General features: G+C 38.8%; 2 protein-coding genes across 2 annotated transcripts; one reads left to right on the forward strand and one right to left on the reverse strand.

Moving 5' to 3' along the window:
- Window positions 1-1,804: 1,804 nt before the first annotated feature.
- On the forward strand, window positions 1,805-2,746 carry LOC309395901 (olfactory receptor 13H1-like; the record flags this gene model as incomplete). The annotated part of the gene is made up of 1 exon (XM_081960548.1): window positions 1,805-2,746. The coding sequence occupies one exon, from the start codon at window positions 1,805-1,807 to the stop codon at window positions 2,744-2,746; it is 942 nt and encodes a 313-aa protein (XP_081816674.1).
- Window positions 2,747-7,052: 4,306 nt separating this feature from the next.
- On the reverse strand, window positions 7,053-8,012 carry LOC309384471 (olfactory receptor 10Z1-like; the record flags this gene model as incomplete). The annotated part of the gene is made up of 1 exon (XM_081938070.1): window positions 7,053-8,012. The coding sequence occupies one exon, from the start codon at window positions 8,010-8,012 to the stop codon at window positions 7,053-7,055; it is 960 nt and encodes a 319-aa protein (XP_081794196.1).
- Window positions 8,013-18,252: the final 10,240 nt, after the last annotated feature.

Below are 18,252 nucleotides of genomic sequence, written 5' to 3' on the forward strand. Positions count from 1 at the left end.
CGTCGAAGGAGTAGCAAATAACTGAAGTGGTATCTCAGCTACCAACAGAGACACTGGGTTAGTTTTTTGGCTTTGGACTTTTTGGGCAGATCACTTTTGTTCCCTTAGAAATAAAGAACCTTTGAGAGCTGGAAGACAGGTATGTATAACATTTCAGGGTGGAGGTATGTGAAGGTTGGGAGAAATACTGAAACTACAATCCAAACCTTAAAGATGACTAGAACACAAAGATTCATTTGTTGATATTATTTATACGGCTGCCCATTCTTGGGGGCATACAAAGTTAGCACATAATTTAACACAACATGCAAGTCAAAACATAATGTCAACTTTATAAAAAACAACATTAGCCAGTAGACCTTGATTAACTTTCTTGTCAAACACCTGGGAGAGCAGTCAGATCCTCAGTGCCTTGCAACATCTAACAGGGTTGGGACCATCTGAGTGTTCTAGAGAGATGCTGCTCCACAGGATAAGCCCTGCCATAGAGAAGAAAGAATTGCTGAGTCCAACAAGATGGGCCTATTGTTTGAAGAAAGAGACATGGAGCACAATGTCACTGATAGATCGAGTGGGGCAAGCAGAAACAATGGGGCTATTCTTACTAGTGCTAAGAGAACATTATATTTCAGTTCATTTAATTTGTATTAATTTAATAGTTAATATGATTACTGCTCCATGTATTACATTATTATACTTATTTTCCTGTTGGAGATTTTAGAGTTGGTCCCAAAGGTGCTTTTTCAAGAGGCAACTGAATTTTCTTATTTTTTCTTTGAAGATGTTTTACTTCTCATCCAAGAAGCTTCTTCAGCTCTGATTGGATAGTGAGGAATAAACTCAAAAAAAGATGTGCTACATACTTGTGATGTGTATGTTTTGTTTCCCCAATGTACAGATCTGCACATGTCTCATTGCATTGTATTGCATATACTACATTGCTCAGTTTGTGTCTGGGTGTTTTATCACAGTTGTGGTCTAACAAATTTTCTTATCTTTCAAACACCTATGAAGGAAGGAATTTAGGCGATTATGTTTACAGACCATGACCCAGCAAAATAAGTACCCCCAAAAAAACCCATGCACTGGCAATTGTTAGTCCTCTGGAGAGGAAACAGCACACAATGTGACAATCCTTGGTGATATTTAAGAAAAAAACATTTTTGTCATCTAGTAAATAATGCAAACAAAAATTACCAGAATGCTGTATAACTTTAGATAGAAGGATCAGCTAAAAGGAGATATCTGTGTGGGAATAGGAAATCTGGAAGACTGTGGTCACTACGGCTCACAAGAAGTTTTAAAGTGGAACAGAAAAACTACAGTATGGAAAAGAATTCTATACTTAGTTGTTTTCCTCATTTGATGTATCTATTTTTATCTTTGTATCTTTAAATTTTATATTGTTTTAATTGTTTCCTAGTGTAATTTGATTGTTTATTAGTAATATTTGACTATCACTAAGTTTTGTATCTTATGATTCTTGATGAATGTATTCTATTTTATTATACTTTAAATAGTCCGAGAGCATATGCACCAAAGACAAATTCCTTGTGTGTCCAATCAAACTTGGCCAATAAAGAATTCTATTCTATTCTATTCTATTCTATTCTATTCTATTCTATTCTATACTGTATATCTACTGTATATCTATCCTCGAATCATTTCCTCCCAAAGCTAGCTTCCTCTTTTAAAAGCAACTCTCCCATTCTTAAGCCCCATGTTTGTGTGGAATATTTATGAAGAATTTCAGAAGAACTTACAATACCTTTACCTTTAAATTTGTTTCACTCTTATAGGTAACATGGAAAAATGGGGAAATGCAACCACCGTGACTGAATTTGTGCTTATTGGGCTCTCTAAAAACTTCAAAGTTCGTGCTGGATTGTTTGTCCTCTTCTTGGTTATCTATCTCATTGCTGTAGCCGGCAATGGCCTCATATTGGTGCTGATTATCGTAGATTCCCACCTCCACACACCCATGTATTTTTTCCTTAGCAATCTCTCCTTCATTGACATCAGTTATATCACCACCTCTGTCCCACAGATGCTGGTCCACTGCTTCATGGACAGGCCTACTATCCCACTGGGCAGATGTTTTGCTCAGATGAGCATCGGTGGCTTATTAGCTATCACGGAATCGGTTTTGTTAGCTGTGATGGCTTATGACCGTTTTGTGGCAATATGCTACCCTCTGCGCTACAACCTGATCATGAGTCGCAATTTATGCATCCAGTTGGCTGTGAGTCTGTGGGTCAGTACCTTCATTATTACTATTGTCCCCTTTTTCACCATGCAGGCAACTTTGTGCCAGAAAAATGTAGTGAATCATTTCAAGTGTGAACTGCAAGCAGTGTTGAAACTGGCTTGCTCTGATACCCGTGCCAGTGGAATTAACATGGTAATAACAAGTGCCATTACATTAGCATTCCCCTTCTTCTTTATCCTGGTGACCTATGGCCGTATTGGATTCACTGTTTTGCGTATCCATTCGACACAAGGTCGGAGCAAAGCCTTGTCCACTTGTGGATCTCATCTCACTGTGGTGAGCATTTATTATGGCACCATCCTGGCCATGTATTTGCGGCCTCAAGCCAAGACATTCTCCAATAGGGAAAAAGTAGTGGCAGTCTTTTATAGAGTTGTGATCCCCATGTTAAACCCCATCATTTACAGCCTGAGGAACAGGGATGTGAAGGGAGCCTTCTGCAGACTAGCTGGGAAGAAAGTAGAGGAAGCAGCTTGATTGATCTTCCGCAAGCAAGTCCTTTTTTAATATAGTTTTGTCATTCTATAAGAGAGGACTTTGTGAAGTGTCGTTCTCCAAGTATTATCATATGTCACCCCCACTCCTCTTTCCTTATTGCTTATGCTGGCTAAGGCTGAAGAAATTGTGATAGCAGCAGTCTGAGGACCAATCCTAGAGAGTCTCATTTGAACTGTATGGTCATCAAAAGTTCTCAGTACTTTTGACCTTACAGGAATATGGCCTTACAAGAATATTCCCCCCACCCCATTTTTCTTTCTATCAGATTCAGCTCGTTCTGACTTCTATAATGAGAATTCTAGGTTTATTTGCTCTCAAAGAACATGGATTTTTAAAAGAAAACTGGCAGAAGGCTCACTTTGTTGCTAGTATAGAAATAAGGCAGGGAGCTTCAATATAATGCAATAAACTTTAAACTACATATATTTGTATTGTCAAGGAAATATGATGGTACAAAGCCACATTGACTGATGGTGTCACCTACCATAGATGTGAAGTTCCGCCGACTATGATGCAGAGATTTGCATTTTTAGAATGATTAATATTAACATTTTATGTACTTAGAAAAATGTACATTTTAGGTAATTTTTTAAAATTAAAAACTACACCTTTAAGTAATAATATTTAATTCAAACCAAAATCATAGTACGCAAAATATGTCTAGAGCATATTAAGTAGCCCCTCTGGACAGTTAATGTAATTTATTAAAAGTTTTGACAATTGGAACTACAGCAAAACGTAAGATAACTTATGAGTTCTTGTGTTCTTTCCTAATAAGTTTGTTTGTTTTTTTCTTAACATTTTTATGTAATTAACTTTGGCAAAATCCATTCATGTAGTAAATGAAGAATTTTCATATATACGGTATATATATATATATATATAATAAAATATGTTAAGACTATGAAAAGTTGATTCTTTAAAGGTTGATAAAATGTGAACTGTTTTTCTTGAGGTCTTTCTTTTCAATTGGAGGATGTGGGGCCATGCCTAAATTTTGGCACCCTAAATCTGTCTATAGTATTGAGCCAATCAGTTTGCAATAAAGATGGGCAATTATTATCTGACAATTATTATCTAGAAGAGTCTGGATCTTCTTCAGTTCTGTCTTGATTAAGAAAAATGATTTCATGATTCCCTGTTTCCCATCCTTAGAGATACATGCTAGTGTAGCTATTCAATAGCAAACTAAATATGGTGTGATTTATGATTGCATAAATACCATGGTCATTTATTGGATAGGATCTCTGTAGTTCCTAGTGGCATAACAGAATAACAGAGTTGGGAGGGACTTTGGAGGTCTTCTAGTCCAACCCCCTGCTCAAGCAGAAGACCCTATACCATTTCAAACAAATGGCTGTCCCATCTCTTCTTTAAACCTCCAGTGATGCAGCACCAACAATTTCTGAAGGCAAGCTGTTACACTGGAGAATTGTTTTCACTCTTACAAAATTTCTCCTTAGTTCTAGGTTCCTTCTTTCTTTTATTAGTTTTCATCCATTGCTTCTTGTCTTGCCTTCTGGTGCTTTGGAAAATAGGTTGTCCCCCTTTTCTTTGTGGCAGCCCCTCAAATTGGAACACTACTATCATGTCATCCCTAGTCTTTCTTTTCACTAGACTAGACATGCCCAATTCCAGCAAGTGTTCTTTATATTAGCCTCCAGTCGCCTAATCATCTTTGATGCTCTTCTCTGCACTCTTTCTAGAGTCTCCACATCTTTTTTATATTGTGGTGACCAAAACTGGATATAGTATTCCAAGTGTGGTCTTACCAAGGCATTATAAAGGGTACTAACAGAAAAGGTGAATACGTTGCAGTTGAAAAAGTTGAGATAGTGGTCATGACAGCATGATTAAAGCCCTGACTTTTAATACGTGTATGAAATATGGACAATACAAACAAAAGGAGGGAGATTTTGATAGTGTGGTGAAGTCTACCATCTTCATTTTTTTTTACCTGCACTTGTGATGATAGTTTTAGAGCCACTTCTAAACATTCAATGTATGTATTCTCTTCAGGTTTAAATTCTGAAAAATTTATTTGATATCTTGGTAGCAAAGGCAGCTATAGTTAACATCAACAATTGTATATTAATTCCCAGAACAAATTGCTCTCTCGTGCTCTCCCCCTCTCCCCCACCTCTGAAAAATAAGATAATGATTGAGACTTTAAATTAACAAACAATATAAGAACCTTTTAAAAAATAACTGAAGAATTTATTGAGGGTTGTTTATTGAGAATCAGGGCCATAGGATTCACACATAATGTTTAAACCTAGGATTCACTGAGAACCTGATGAAGTTCTATGATAATCTAAAGGCAAAAACAAGAAAAGTCTATCACTAGAGCTTTTTTTTTTTAATTAACAGGTTCTATAGCCTGAACAAATTTGTGGATAATTACTCTTCTGGACCCTCATCCCATGTCCCCCCCCAAAAAAGCACTTCCAGTTCCATCTCTATCCAGTGGTGAAATTCAAAAATTTTCCCTACCAGTTCTGTGGGCATGGCTTGGTAGTCATGTGACCAGGCAGGTGTGGCTTGGTGGTCAGGTGACCAGGTGAGCGTGGCTGCACAACTGATTCATACACAATGTAAAATCAGCTGGACTTCACACAAAATGTCCCCTGCAACAAGCAGGAACTTCACAGACAATCAGTCACAGCTGATTGTCACACAATTGATCGGTAGTAAAAAAAAAATGCTTTAAAAAAAATTTTTTTTTAATTCCGAGGATTGCCCGGCACAGCTGATTGTCCCACAGCTGGATTTTTTTATTATCGGTTCGGGCGAATAGGTAGTAAAAAAAATGCTTTAAAAAGTTTTAAAAAACAATGATCTGATTGTCGGAACTTTTTTTTTACTTGTTTAAGTGGTTTTCTTAACTACTAGTTTGGGCAAACAATAGCAATTTTCACTACCAGTTTGGGCGAACCGTCCAAACTGGTAGTATTTCACCCCTGTTTCTATCCCCTTTCTCTTGCTTGGTTTTTGTATAAATAACATAATGTATACATGTGTATGTATGTATGTATGTATGTATGTATGTATGTATGTATGTACACACACACATATATGTGTGTGTGTGTGTGTTGTATTTGTACTGATAAATAAATAAAGGGAGACTAGTATAGATCTATTTCGAGCTAATTAGCTCTCATCAGCTAGCCATACCCTTATGATGAGAGCTAATTAGCTCGAAATAGATCTATACTAGTCTCCCTTTATTTATTTATCAGTACAAATACAACACAAATATAAAAAGGCAACATTAAAAATAAAAATATGGTTTTCTGCCTGCATGGTCTTCTGTGATGAGCCGAAGGACAGAAAGAGGGAGTAGTGACCTTCCTCCCATATTTAGGCATACCAGGGGTTGTAACACAAATACATACATACACACACACACACACACACACACACACACACACACACACACACACATATATATATATATATATATATATATATATATATATATATATATATATATATAATGAGGACTATAAATTTGATCAATGTGATAGAGATTATTAACAATGTTAGTGTAAACTGGATCAATATAAATGAAACTTGGTTAAGTTTGTTCATATATAATAGAGAAATGTTTAGATAGAACAAGAAAGATGTAGATCAGTGGGTCTCAACCTTCCTAATGCCGTGACCCTTTAATACAGTTCCTCATGTTGTGGTGACCCCCAACCATAAAATTATTTCATGTTTTCCGTATTTTTTTTGAAAATATGTGTTTTCTGATGGTCTTAGGCGACCCCTGTGAAAGGGTCGTTCGACCTCCAAAGAGGTCCTGACCCACAGGTTGAGAACCACTGATGTAGATGAAGGTAGAGATAAAGATAAGGAGTTAGGCATTTTTTGAATATATATGTTTGAACAATATAATAAAAATTATTTAAAACCTCCACATTGGCAACAGGAAGGACATCTGACCAGTAAACACTAAGCTCCATTCAGTTGCCCAGACTCCACCCCACAAGGGATTATGGGGGTCATTAAAAAAAGATGATGATAATACTCAGAGAGAGAGAGAGAGAGATATACCAAAATAGAGGCTACACATCTTGACAGTCGGTATGGAAGTAGATTCTCTGGGATCAAAGCATGGCTAAAGTCAAGAAGTTTGGGATATTGTTCAAGAACGAAATCTACTGCATTGGAGTATTTTAAAAAAGCAAATCGAAACAACAGTTATTTATTTAACTTTTCTTCTTGGTTAAGGAAAGAAATAGTCAGATCATTTTCTCCTGGCAGTTGGCACTTCAATGTTTCATCTGTTTATGTTTCCCATGGAAATACATTTCTTTTCCCATAGTCTCTTAAATGCACCTTTGACTTCCTTATTCCGAAGGCTGTAAATCATGGGGTACATCATAGGTGTCACATTGGTGTAGATCAAAGAGACCAATTTGTCTTCATTCAGGGAGTAGCTGGCCTTTGGACGGATGTAGATAAAGATGGCACAGCCATAGTGGAGGAGGGCCACAATCAAGTGAGCAGCACAGGTGGAGAAGGCCTTTTTCCGGCCCTCAGCACACTTGATCATGAGGATGGAATGAGCAATAAAGACGTAGGAAATCAGAATGAGCAAGAACGGAACGAGTAAAATCATCGCGCAGACAAGGAACACAGCCACCTCTTTGTCATGTGTGTCATTACATGCCAGGAACAGCACTGGCGGGATGTCGCAGAAGAAATGGTTAATATTATGTGAACTACAAAAAGGAAGACTGAAAATCAAAGCAGTGAGTCCCAGTGAGATTGTGAATCCACTGACACAAGCTATCACCAAAAGTTGCTTGCAGAGATTCTTGTTCATGATGAGAGTGTAGCGCAACGGGTTGCATATGGCCATGTATCTATCATAGGCCATCAAAGCCAATAGAAAGCATTCAGAGCCCCCAAAGGCAATGAAGAAGTACATCTGTGATGCACAGGCAGTCAAGGATACACTTCTGCTCTTGTCCAAGAAGTTGGCAAGCATTCGCGGCACAATGACCAGAGTGTAACAGACCTCAATGAAAGACAGGTTGCGCAGGAAGAAATACATGGGGATGTGGAGGGCAGGATCAAGTAAAGTTAGGATCACAATGACCAGGTGTCCCGAGAGTGTGATGAGATGCATTAAAAGGAACAAAGTGAAAAGCACACACTGTAAAGTCCCATTGGTATTGAATCCAAGGATCACAAAATTATCCTCCATGCTACTATTCTGTCTGTGCATCTCCATCCTACATCTTGTAGTCGGAAGCTGATATTCTTAGGGTGCAAAGTCTCCTTCACGTTGCTCTCAGTTTCTACTAATAGGCATTAGCAGCAATACAAATGTGAATTCTTTCCCACGAGAATTTTTTCCCACTTCCCTATCTACTCTCTGAAGAGTTATTCTTCTAATCTTCTCTTAGCGAGACTTAGACCAAACACTTAGTTTTTGGTGATCAGCCATGATTGGCTAAATATTGTCACCTAGAGGGTCATAGGAAGAACACACGATTTTAGTAAAAATAAAAATGATGTAAACATGTCTGCCACCAATAATGTTCATATTTGTTACCCAGGATCAGAGGAATTTATAACCTGTTTGCCGCTTACCTTTTCAATTCTCTTTACATAGTGTCTATAGAGTTTTTAAGGAATGTTAAAAGTTGTTTGCTTGTGTGTGTTTTTAGATAAGCCTATATGTAGGAAGTGATTGTTCCAAAATTATAGAAATTCAGCTATCTCAGAAACATAATTTATTTTTCTTTTAAGAGCTTTTTATTCTGATTGGTGCTGAGCCTAGGATTTCAAGTTATAGTTTTTAATTGTTTGGTAGGTTAGGAAGAATTATCAATAGAGTTTCCATAGAAAGCTTCAAATATTCAGGGCCTGATTAAAGGACCATATGCAACTTTCTCATGCATTATACAAATAATTTGAGTCAGGATTGAGACCTTCACCCTTGTGGATCATATATGAGATGGGTTCAAACATATTGCATTCAGCACTGAATTGAATGTTCTAGTGTCTGTTTGTCTGTTGTTGCTCAGACCTTACTCCATCCCAAAAATAACTTGCCTGAGAGAGACATAGTTGGGGGGAAAACCTGCACTATAGCTCAAAAATGAGGGAATGCCGCATGTCCCCTTGATTCCTGGCTTTTCCTTTAACTTATTTGGAGTTTGGTTTTCAAAACATAATTTTGAAACATAAGCTTTTCTTGGTGTGAAATTGGAAATATCCAATATATCTTCCAGCGCAGAATTACAGGCAGTACCCCCCCCCCAAAAAACAAAGAAATAACAAAGGGAAAAAACCTCACAAATATCTCCCCATTCATTGACATGCCCTCGGAAATCTTGATCTGCATTCTTTTCATGCCAGAAGGAACTGAGGTGTATAGAGTGCCTAACAATCAGTTGTAGGATCCATTCCTTCCATTCCCCAAGATGGACAATTATGGTTTAGAATTAGATATCTGGACAAAATAAGTATGTCCAAGTTACCATTAGAGAACCAGCTTGGTGTAGGAGTTAAGGCACCAGCTTAAATCTAGGGGATTGAGTTTTAGTCCCACTTTAGGCATGAAGCTAGCTGGGTGATCCAGGGTGAATCATTCTCCCTTAGCTGTAGGGAGTAGGTAATGGCAAACCACTTCCGAAATCTTGCCAGGAAATTGCAGGAACTTGTCTAGGGCAGATACCAGGAGTCAAGAGTTATTTGAAGGGGCCAAAGAAAGGTCACCATTGTATGAAGTGCATGCAAATGAACCCAAATAAGCATTTTAATCAGTTGCTTAAATTAGCAGTAACTATCCCACCTAAAGAAACAGAAGGCTATTTTTAGTCTCAAAGACTATGCAACAAAAACTACTTTTACCTAGACAGATTCTCTTTTCATGAAGCAAATGGCACCACAGCGAGTCTGGAAACTTAAAGGGTGGGGGAGGGGATTTGGCCACCATGGAAGAAGATAGTGGATGTTTATCTGCTTTTAACCCTTAGATTCTTTTTAATTTACAGTACTTATATAAAAATATTCCCCTTTCCCACCATGTTTTCGATTGTACCTATTTCTGTGAATCTCTTTAACAGTAGCACGTAACAAATTCCCACTGTTAATGCTACAGGATAGGTATCGCTTTCTGTGACTACAGCAAGGAAGGAATAGATGATGGATGGATGGACTGATGGAAAAATGACTAGACAGACAGAGAGCTACCAGACCAATCAGTCTATAGATTCAACATTTGAGAATATTTCTTTTCCAAAGCATTGAACTCATTACCATATCGGCAAATATCTATATTGCAAGACCACTTGCGAAGGATGAAGGCTAGTCTAAGCAGTCTTTAAAAGTCTTACCAGAGATTAAATCCATGGTGGGTTTCCATTTTTTTTTACTACCGGTTTGCTCATGCGCGTGCAAGCGCAGAAGCGTCCGGGCAGGTGGGCCGACGCTTCTGCCTCCCGCCATCACTACCAGTTCACCCGATCCGGACCGAACCAGCAGAAACTCACCTCTGGATTAAATGTTTAGGTAATTGGAAATTTGGGTACAGATTCCCATCCATGATCAGTCTGAAATAAATCCCATTGAATCCAGTGGGAAGTATTTTTGGTAAATGTACTTAGGGATTCTGAATTTTTAATTTTAAGTTGATTTCTTTGTTTGCTAACTGTTTTGATTCTTCCAAAAGAATCAAAACTCATTGATGAGGAGCAGAGCATTCATAGTTTTCAAATGTTATTGGCTACTGCAATCATCATCATGAATATACAAATGTTCATCATACGTAAAAGCAAACTAGACGTTTAAGTATGCTGCTTTCAAGCAGATTTGATCCTGATACGAAATCTACGTTAAATAAGACATTTAGTTGTGATTCACATCTTAAACTGGATGAACATTGTGGGACTTCCATACAAACTGCAGTCATAACTGCAATTTTTGAGATTTTTTACTGGTCTCTGGTGTTTTACTTCTAATTTCCAGCAAAAACTATCTATCAATCAATTATAATAGAACTGTGAGGGACCTTTGAGGTCTTCTAGTCCAAACCCCTGCTCAAGCAGGATATCCTATACCAGTGGCTGTCCAGTCTCATTTTAAAAACCTCAAGTGATGAAGCACCCACAACTTCTGAAGGCAAGGCATTCCACTGGTTAATTGTCCCCAGTGTTAGGAAATTTCTCCTTAATTTCAGATTATAAATAGTCATTTGGTAAAATGGATACACTTAACCAACAGGGGATTTGTTTAATTAGTATGGCAAAAAATGTTGTAAAATTGGATCCTGTCATCTGGAGACCCATTTAATGACTGCAAGGACTTATTACCATAATTCTGAGCTCAATTATGGTCATAACTCAAGGATTACCTGTAGTGTATTTGCAAAGAATAAATAAATATGGCATATTAGTTCTTTTGTGTCAAATCATCTTACTGGAATTATTCAGAATTCTTTTGTTCAAGTAACTACTGTAAAAGGCCAGTATTACAAATATAAAGCCATTTGTTTCTTGTCTACCAGCTTCCTCGGTTCCTTCTTGGAAAAACTAGCTGTAAAATTACTGTCTTTCCATGAAAATCAATTTCCTTTCCCATATTCTCTTAAGTGTTCCCTCAGCTTCCTTGTTTGAAAGACTATAAATTATAAGGTACAACACAGGTATGAAATTTGGATAGATCAAAGAGATCCCTTTGCTATGTTCTAGACAGTAATTGGCCTTTGGACAGATGTAGATGAAAATGACACAACCATAGTGGAGGATAACCACAACCAGGTGAGCAACAGAGGTAGAGAAGGCATTTTCCGGCCAATAAAAATGCAGGAAACCCAGATATAAACAAGAATTGAATAAGCAAGTTTTCCAGGCGGACAACAAAGCCAGCCACTTCAATGGTATTTGTGTGACTACATACCAAAACCAGGCATTGGTCAGATATTGCAGAGGAAGTGATTAATGTTATGTGAGCCACAAAATGGAGGACTAAAAATCAGCATAGTGAGTCCCATTGAGATTGTGAATACACTGACATAAGCTGTTGCCAAAAACTGCACACAGACATTTCTGCTCATGATAAAGGTACAGCACAATGGATTGCATAATGCCACACAATTCCACATCCCCAAAAGCAAAGAAGAAATATATTTGTGTAGCACATGCTACACAAAGAGATTCTTCTATTCTTGAGCAAGAAATTGACCAAGCATTTGAGGCACAATGACCAGAGTATAGTAGTTCTCAATAAAAGAGAGGATGCACAAGAAGAAATACATGGGTATGTAAAAAGCAGGATCAATTAAAGATATAATCAAAAGGTATTCAAGGTATTAATTATGACTTTTAAAGCGCTCCATGGCTTAGGCCCAGGGTACCTGCAAGACCACCTACTGCTACCAGTAGCCTCCCACCGTCCAGTACGATCCCACAGAGTTGGCCTCCTTAGGGTGCCATCGGCCAGACAGTGTCGGCTGGTGACCCCCAGGGGGAGAGCCTTCTCTGTGGGAGCGCCTTCCCTCTGGAATGAGCTGCCCCGGAGCTTCGCATAATCCCTGACCTCCGGTCCTTCCGATGCGCCCTAAAAAGTTGGCTTTTCCAGCAAGCCGGCCTGGCCTGTTAATTTTAACTCATTTTTTAAATGTATTGTCCTATAAATTGGGTTTGGTTTTTTTGGATATGTATTTAATTTCTTTTTAACTTTCGGGATGTGTGTTTTTTAATGTTGTACGCCACCCTGAGTCCTTTGGGAGAAGGGCAGCATATAAATCCAATAAAAACAAAAATAAAAAACAAACAAACAAACAAAACAGTGACGTGTCCTGACAGCGTGATGAGGAATATGAGAAAAATAAATAAATAAAGTAAAAAACCCACAATCTGCAAAGTTCCATTAGTGTTGAATCCTAGGAAAATAAATCCAGTCTCCATGCTTTTGTTCTCTCTCCATTCTACATTCTGAAGCTAATAACTACTATCGATGCATCTATCAATCTGTATAAGATGGGCAATGAACATAGAATAGCAACAAGCTGGATATTAGTAAAGGCAGAAGTCAAAGATGAAGGAATTGTACTCATTATTCAGAAAGATTTTTGGGGACAATGTTGGCCTTTTCAAATTAATGATGTGGTATCTTAGTGGGGAACATATTTTTTTAAGCAGATGTACATCTGCTATGAAATAAGAGGTGTTTTCTCAACAGATTTTCTCAATCCTAGTTTAAACTCATAGCCTAACATAGGTAACGGGACTCTGCTACATATTTTTTTAGTTTCCCCTTTTCTTCTTTGTTTTCTCACTTTGAGATTTTGGGAGATTTGCTTACTCAGTTCATTGGCACTATATCTTTTAATGCTGACAGATTGTAATCAGATGCTTCTCTTTCATAAGGAGTTTATAGGAGTCTGCTAGAGAATAATGCAGGAAGCATTTCTAAAGGACATGGCAATCGCCTTAAGTGATTGATGTATGCTTCCAGCATCTCAGAAAAAAGGACTTAGGGTACAGGTGGTAGCCCTTGACTTATGACCACAATTGAGCCCAAAATTTCTCTTGTTAAGTGAGACATTTGTTAAGTAAATTTTACCCCATTTCTCGACTTTATTTGTCACAGTTGTTAAGTGAATCACTGAAGTTGATAAGTTAGTAACCTGGTTGTTAAGTGAATCTGGCTTCCCCCATTGACTCTGCTTGTCAGAAGGCTGCAAAATGCAATTGCATTTTGACACTGTAACTGTCATAAATATGAACCACTTGACAAGCATTTGAATTTTGATCAGATGATCATGGGGGGTTGCTACAAAGATAGTAACTGTGAAAAATAGTCATAAGCCACTCTTCTCACTGCCGTTGGGAATTTGAACGGTCACTAAATGAACTGTTGTAAGTTGAGGATTGCATGCAATTACTTTTCATTTTTCAAACACCCTTTTCCCCAGAATTCCAAAAAATTCCCCAAGGGGATTCGACTTTCAAAAAGATGCTTAGCCCATTTTGTGTAACTTTCTGGGCCACTTCTGTGCCCCGATGACACTTCTACTGGGGGAGGGATTTTCTTTGAAGCTCTGTTTCTCCCAGATCAGTTCTAGATTACTGTTAATTGCAGCAGACCCAACGGAAATGCCTCAGCTAGAGAAATAAGTGCGGGAGGAGATGGAATGAACTAAGCCCAAATGCCTTAGGAGCCTCCACACAGAAAGGACAATTAAGCTTTTGTGAACACAACTCCATATTAGAGCCCTGTTTGCCGTTAATGTGCTTGCCCACAATAAGCTAGCAAATTGATTATCAACGGAAGGTCCAGGAAATATGAACTGAATATGAATATGTTGAAAAGGAAGGAGGAAGGGAGGCAGTGGTGGGTTGCAGGCAGTATGCCCCGGTACGGGCATACCAGAGCTTGCCCGGAGCACCAGATACCGTTCCGGTACGGTGCTCTAGAGGGTCCACCCGCCCACCCAAGCTCCTTACCGGTCCTTTAAGTCTTCGGCACTTCGCGCACGTGCAGGGCACATTCAGCACCTGCGCAACGCTCCACTGAGCAGCTGGAGCGTCGCAGAGGCTAGCGGAAGCGGTAAGATGCATGCACATGCTGTGCACATCCATGTGGACGCCACCGGGCCCGTTCCAACCGTCCCGGTTGGAACGGGATCCGGAACCCACTACTGGAGGGAGGGGATAGTAAGACCACACTTAGAATACTGCATCCAGTTTTGGTCACCATATCATGAAAAAGATGTGGAGACTCTGGAAAGAGTGCAGAAAAGAGCAACAAAGATTATTAGGGGGCTGGAGGCTAAAACATATGAAGAATGGATACAGGGATTGGATATATCTAGTCTAGTGAAAAGGACTGGGTGACATGATAGCAGTGTTCCAATTTGAGGAGCTGCAACAAAAAGAGGGGGTCAACCTTTTTTCCAAAGCACTAGAAGGCAAAACAAGAAACAATGGATGGAAACAACCTAAAACTAAGGAGAAAATTCCTAACCATGAGGACAATTAGCCAGTGGAACCTAGTGCCTTCCAAAATTGTGGCTGCCCCATCACTGGAGGTTTTTAAGAAGAGACTGGACAGCCATTTGCCTGGAATGCTATAGGGTCTCCTGCCTGAGCAGGAAGTTAGACTAAAAAACCTCCAGGGTCCCTTCCAACTTTGTTATTCTGTTATTTGTGTAAATACACATATGCATGTATTCTGCCTTCAAACTCTAAGCAGGGCTGCCAGCTCCTATGCCTGCTTTCAGTTTCATCTCCAACTGTCTCAAAATTCATGCTGCTTGCTTTGTTCCCTCTATTCACAAGTTACTCTCCATATCAACACTCCCCAAATCAATAGTTATAATTAAAATTCAATTAAATGTTTATACAATACATTTTGGAAGGGAAATGTAGAAAAGTACTGTTGCTATGATTAAAAGAAATAGGAATCAGAAATAGTTGGAAATCTATTCACACACAAATATGGCTGTGTACACACACACACACACACACACACACAGAGAGAGAGAGAGAGAGAGAGAGACAGAGACAGAGACAGAGACAGAGACAGAGAGACAGAGAGAGACAGAGAGAGACAGAGATAAAATTGCTGGATCTAAAATACAATACAATAGCAGAGTTGGAAGGGACCTTGGAGGTCTTCTAGTCCAACCCCCTGCCTAGGCAGGAAACCCTATACCGTTTCAGACAAATGGCTATACAACATCTTCTTAAAGACTCCCAGTGTTGGGGCATTCACAACTTCTGGAGGAAAGCTGTTCCACTGATTAATTGTTCTAACTGTCAGGAAGTTTCTCCTCAGTTCTAAGTTGCTTCTTCCTTGATTAGTTTCCACCCATTGCTTCTTGTTCTACCCTCAGGTGCCTTGGAGAATAGTTTGACTCCCTCTTCTTTGTGGCAACCCCTGAAATATTGGAACACTGCTATCATGTCTCCCCTAGTCCTTCTTTCTATTAAACTAGACATATCCAGTTCCTGCAACCGTTAGTCTCCAGTATATAGTACCTAGTGTTTCCAGACCATCAATTTCTTACACAGAGAGTAAGGGAAATATTCCTTAATGGATGAATAGCGATCTAAAATATACTCTGTTGCAGAACATACTAGCATTATAGTTTTATTAGTAGTTTTAGTTTTTTAGTTTTATCTTACAATAGGTCTTCCCAATCTAGCACCCTCACAATCTATCTGATATTAATTGCCATCTTCCACAATTATCACAATTTATGCTGGCCGGAGAAGAAAGCTATAGTCCAGCGCATTTAAAAGGGGCCAGTTTGAGAAAAGACTTTCAGAGAATATTGAGGAAATGGTGTGATTGAGTTGAAAATCCTGTGCATATTATTCTGATCTTTTGCAATTAAATATGCCTATTCTTCTTTCTTGTTAATTCATGCATATATTACCTTTATATATTTCCTCTAGCAGTTAATGGAAGGCCTTTCCTAATTCTATGTCAGCAATAACAACCTCTGCAAGATAAATGATGCTGAGCAGCAGTGATTAATCCAAAGATAAGCATCACCTTTATGAGCCAAGTCCTTAACCATTACACTATACCGCAATCATTCTACTATACACAAAGAGTACTGGAGCTAATTACTGGTCACTGCAAATGGGCAAACATTACATTAACTCCTTATGACAGCAGCCATTAGTACAGTATTGGAATCCTTTCCATTCCCCCCCTCCTCTAAAAGGAAGCAGGGTGGTCACAGATGTTATTGTTGGAGAGTGGGGGTCCAGCTTGTACAGAGATAATTGAATCAGATTTTGTCACATATAACAGGAAGATATTTTGTTTGCAGGAAAGGAATGAGGCAAACCCAGCACTTAGTTACTTACCGTTTATCAGGGGGAAAATTCCAGAGGAAAAAGGCGGCTTGGGAAGAAAATTATCTTGTGCCTGAATCTCATAAAGAGTTGGCAGGGTGAGAGATAACAAAGAGGACTTAGAGAGGGAATTCCTAATGCTCTATCTCACTTCCCCTTGTGATTGGCACATTATGAGATAGTGCCTCTCAGTCACATCCTCCATGGTTATTCCCTTCTCACGATTGTTGTTTGAGTGGTACAATGGCAACACTATAATGCTCATTTGCACTATAAACACCAATTCCTCCATTTTAATCTCTAACCACTGATTGACAATTAGGTATGGTAAAAGAAACAAAAAAGAGGGAGTCAAACTATTCTCCAAGGCACCTAAGGGTAGAACAAGAAGCAATGAGTGGAAACTAATCAAGGAGAGAAGCAACTTAGAACTGAAGAGTAATTTCCTGACAGAACAATTAATCAGTTGAACAGCTTGCCTCCAGAAGTTGTGAATGCCCCAACACTGGAAGTCTTTAAGAAGATGTTGGATAGCCATTTGTCTGAAACGGTATAGGGTTTCCTGCCTAGGCAGGGGGTTGGACTAGAAGACTTCCAGGGTCCCTTCCAACTCTGCTAGTGTATAAACTTTAACAACCCTATTCTTTACAATGAAAGCAAAAGGAGTCTCTGCCACTATCTCAGCTTTTCCAGGAGAAAAAGAGATATTCTCCTCTACCCTAGAAATAATATAAAAGGTGTAGTCCTATCATTTATTTTTCCTTTGGCTTGTCAGAAGCCAAATTATTTTTACTCATTTTTTTCCTCCAAGAAAATTCATCATTCCACTGACCAAACTTTAGCAGCCATAGAGTTTATTTCTCATGCCCAAACTACCTATGGCAGAAGTTGTTAGTCTGGAGGTAATATAAGAGGGAGGTATTCCTTATTCTAAACTCAGTCCATTCATAAATAGCAACAAATGTTAAGATTTATATACCATTCCATAATGCTTTCCAGCCCTCTCTAAGCGGTCTACAGAGTCAGCATACTGCCCCCCAACAAACTGGGCTTTCATTTTACCCACCTTGGAAGGATAGAAGACTGAGTCAACTTTGAGCCAGTCAGGATCAAACTCCTGGCTGTGGGCAGAATCAGCCTGCAATTCTACATTCCAACAACTGCATCACTATGACTCTAAATAGAAGAACAGGCTGATATTTCCTGCAAAGTTGTAAATACATGACATCCATTTAAGGGCTCAGATGGTGATGATTTCCAAGTTCTAATTTTCCAGAAATCCCAGAGGGCTTCATCATGTAGCTGGATAAGAATGAGCAAGGGAGAGAGACTTTATCTCCTCCCCCCCGCCCGCCGCCACCAAAAAAAGTATTATTCTCTAAAAGGTTGGAAGAAGTGTGTTGCATAGCATCTTCAAATCCCACAAAGCCAGAATAAGAATGTTCATGAACTTATCCTGGACTAGTTTCTCCCTGTTAACCTAACAGATTGCATTGTGAAGAGATGTGTTTTTAAACAATGTTTTCCTCTTCAAAGAATGGGACTTAAATGTAGGCGATCTAGTTTTTGGTTTTGGTCTTTCTGAGAAGGACACTTCTCTTAAAGCCTTTTTTACAAGACACATTGAACAACAAAGGCAGAAAAGAAAGC

This window comes from Natrix helvetica, assembly GCF_964273705.1.
Source record: "Natrix helvetica genome assembly, chromosome: 1".
Classification (NCBI taxonomy): Eukaryota; Metazoa; Chordata; class Lepidosauria; order Squamata; family Natricidae; genus Natrix; species Natrix helvetica.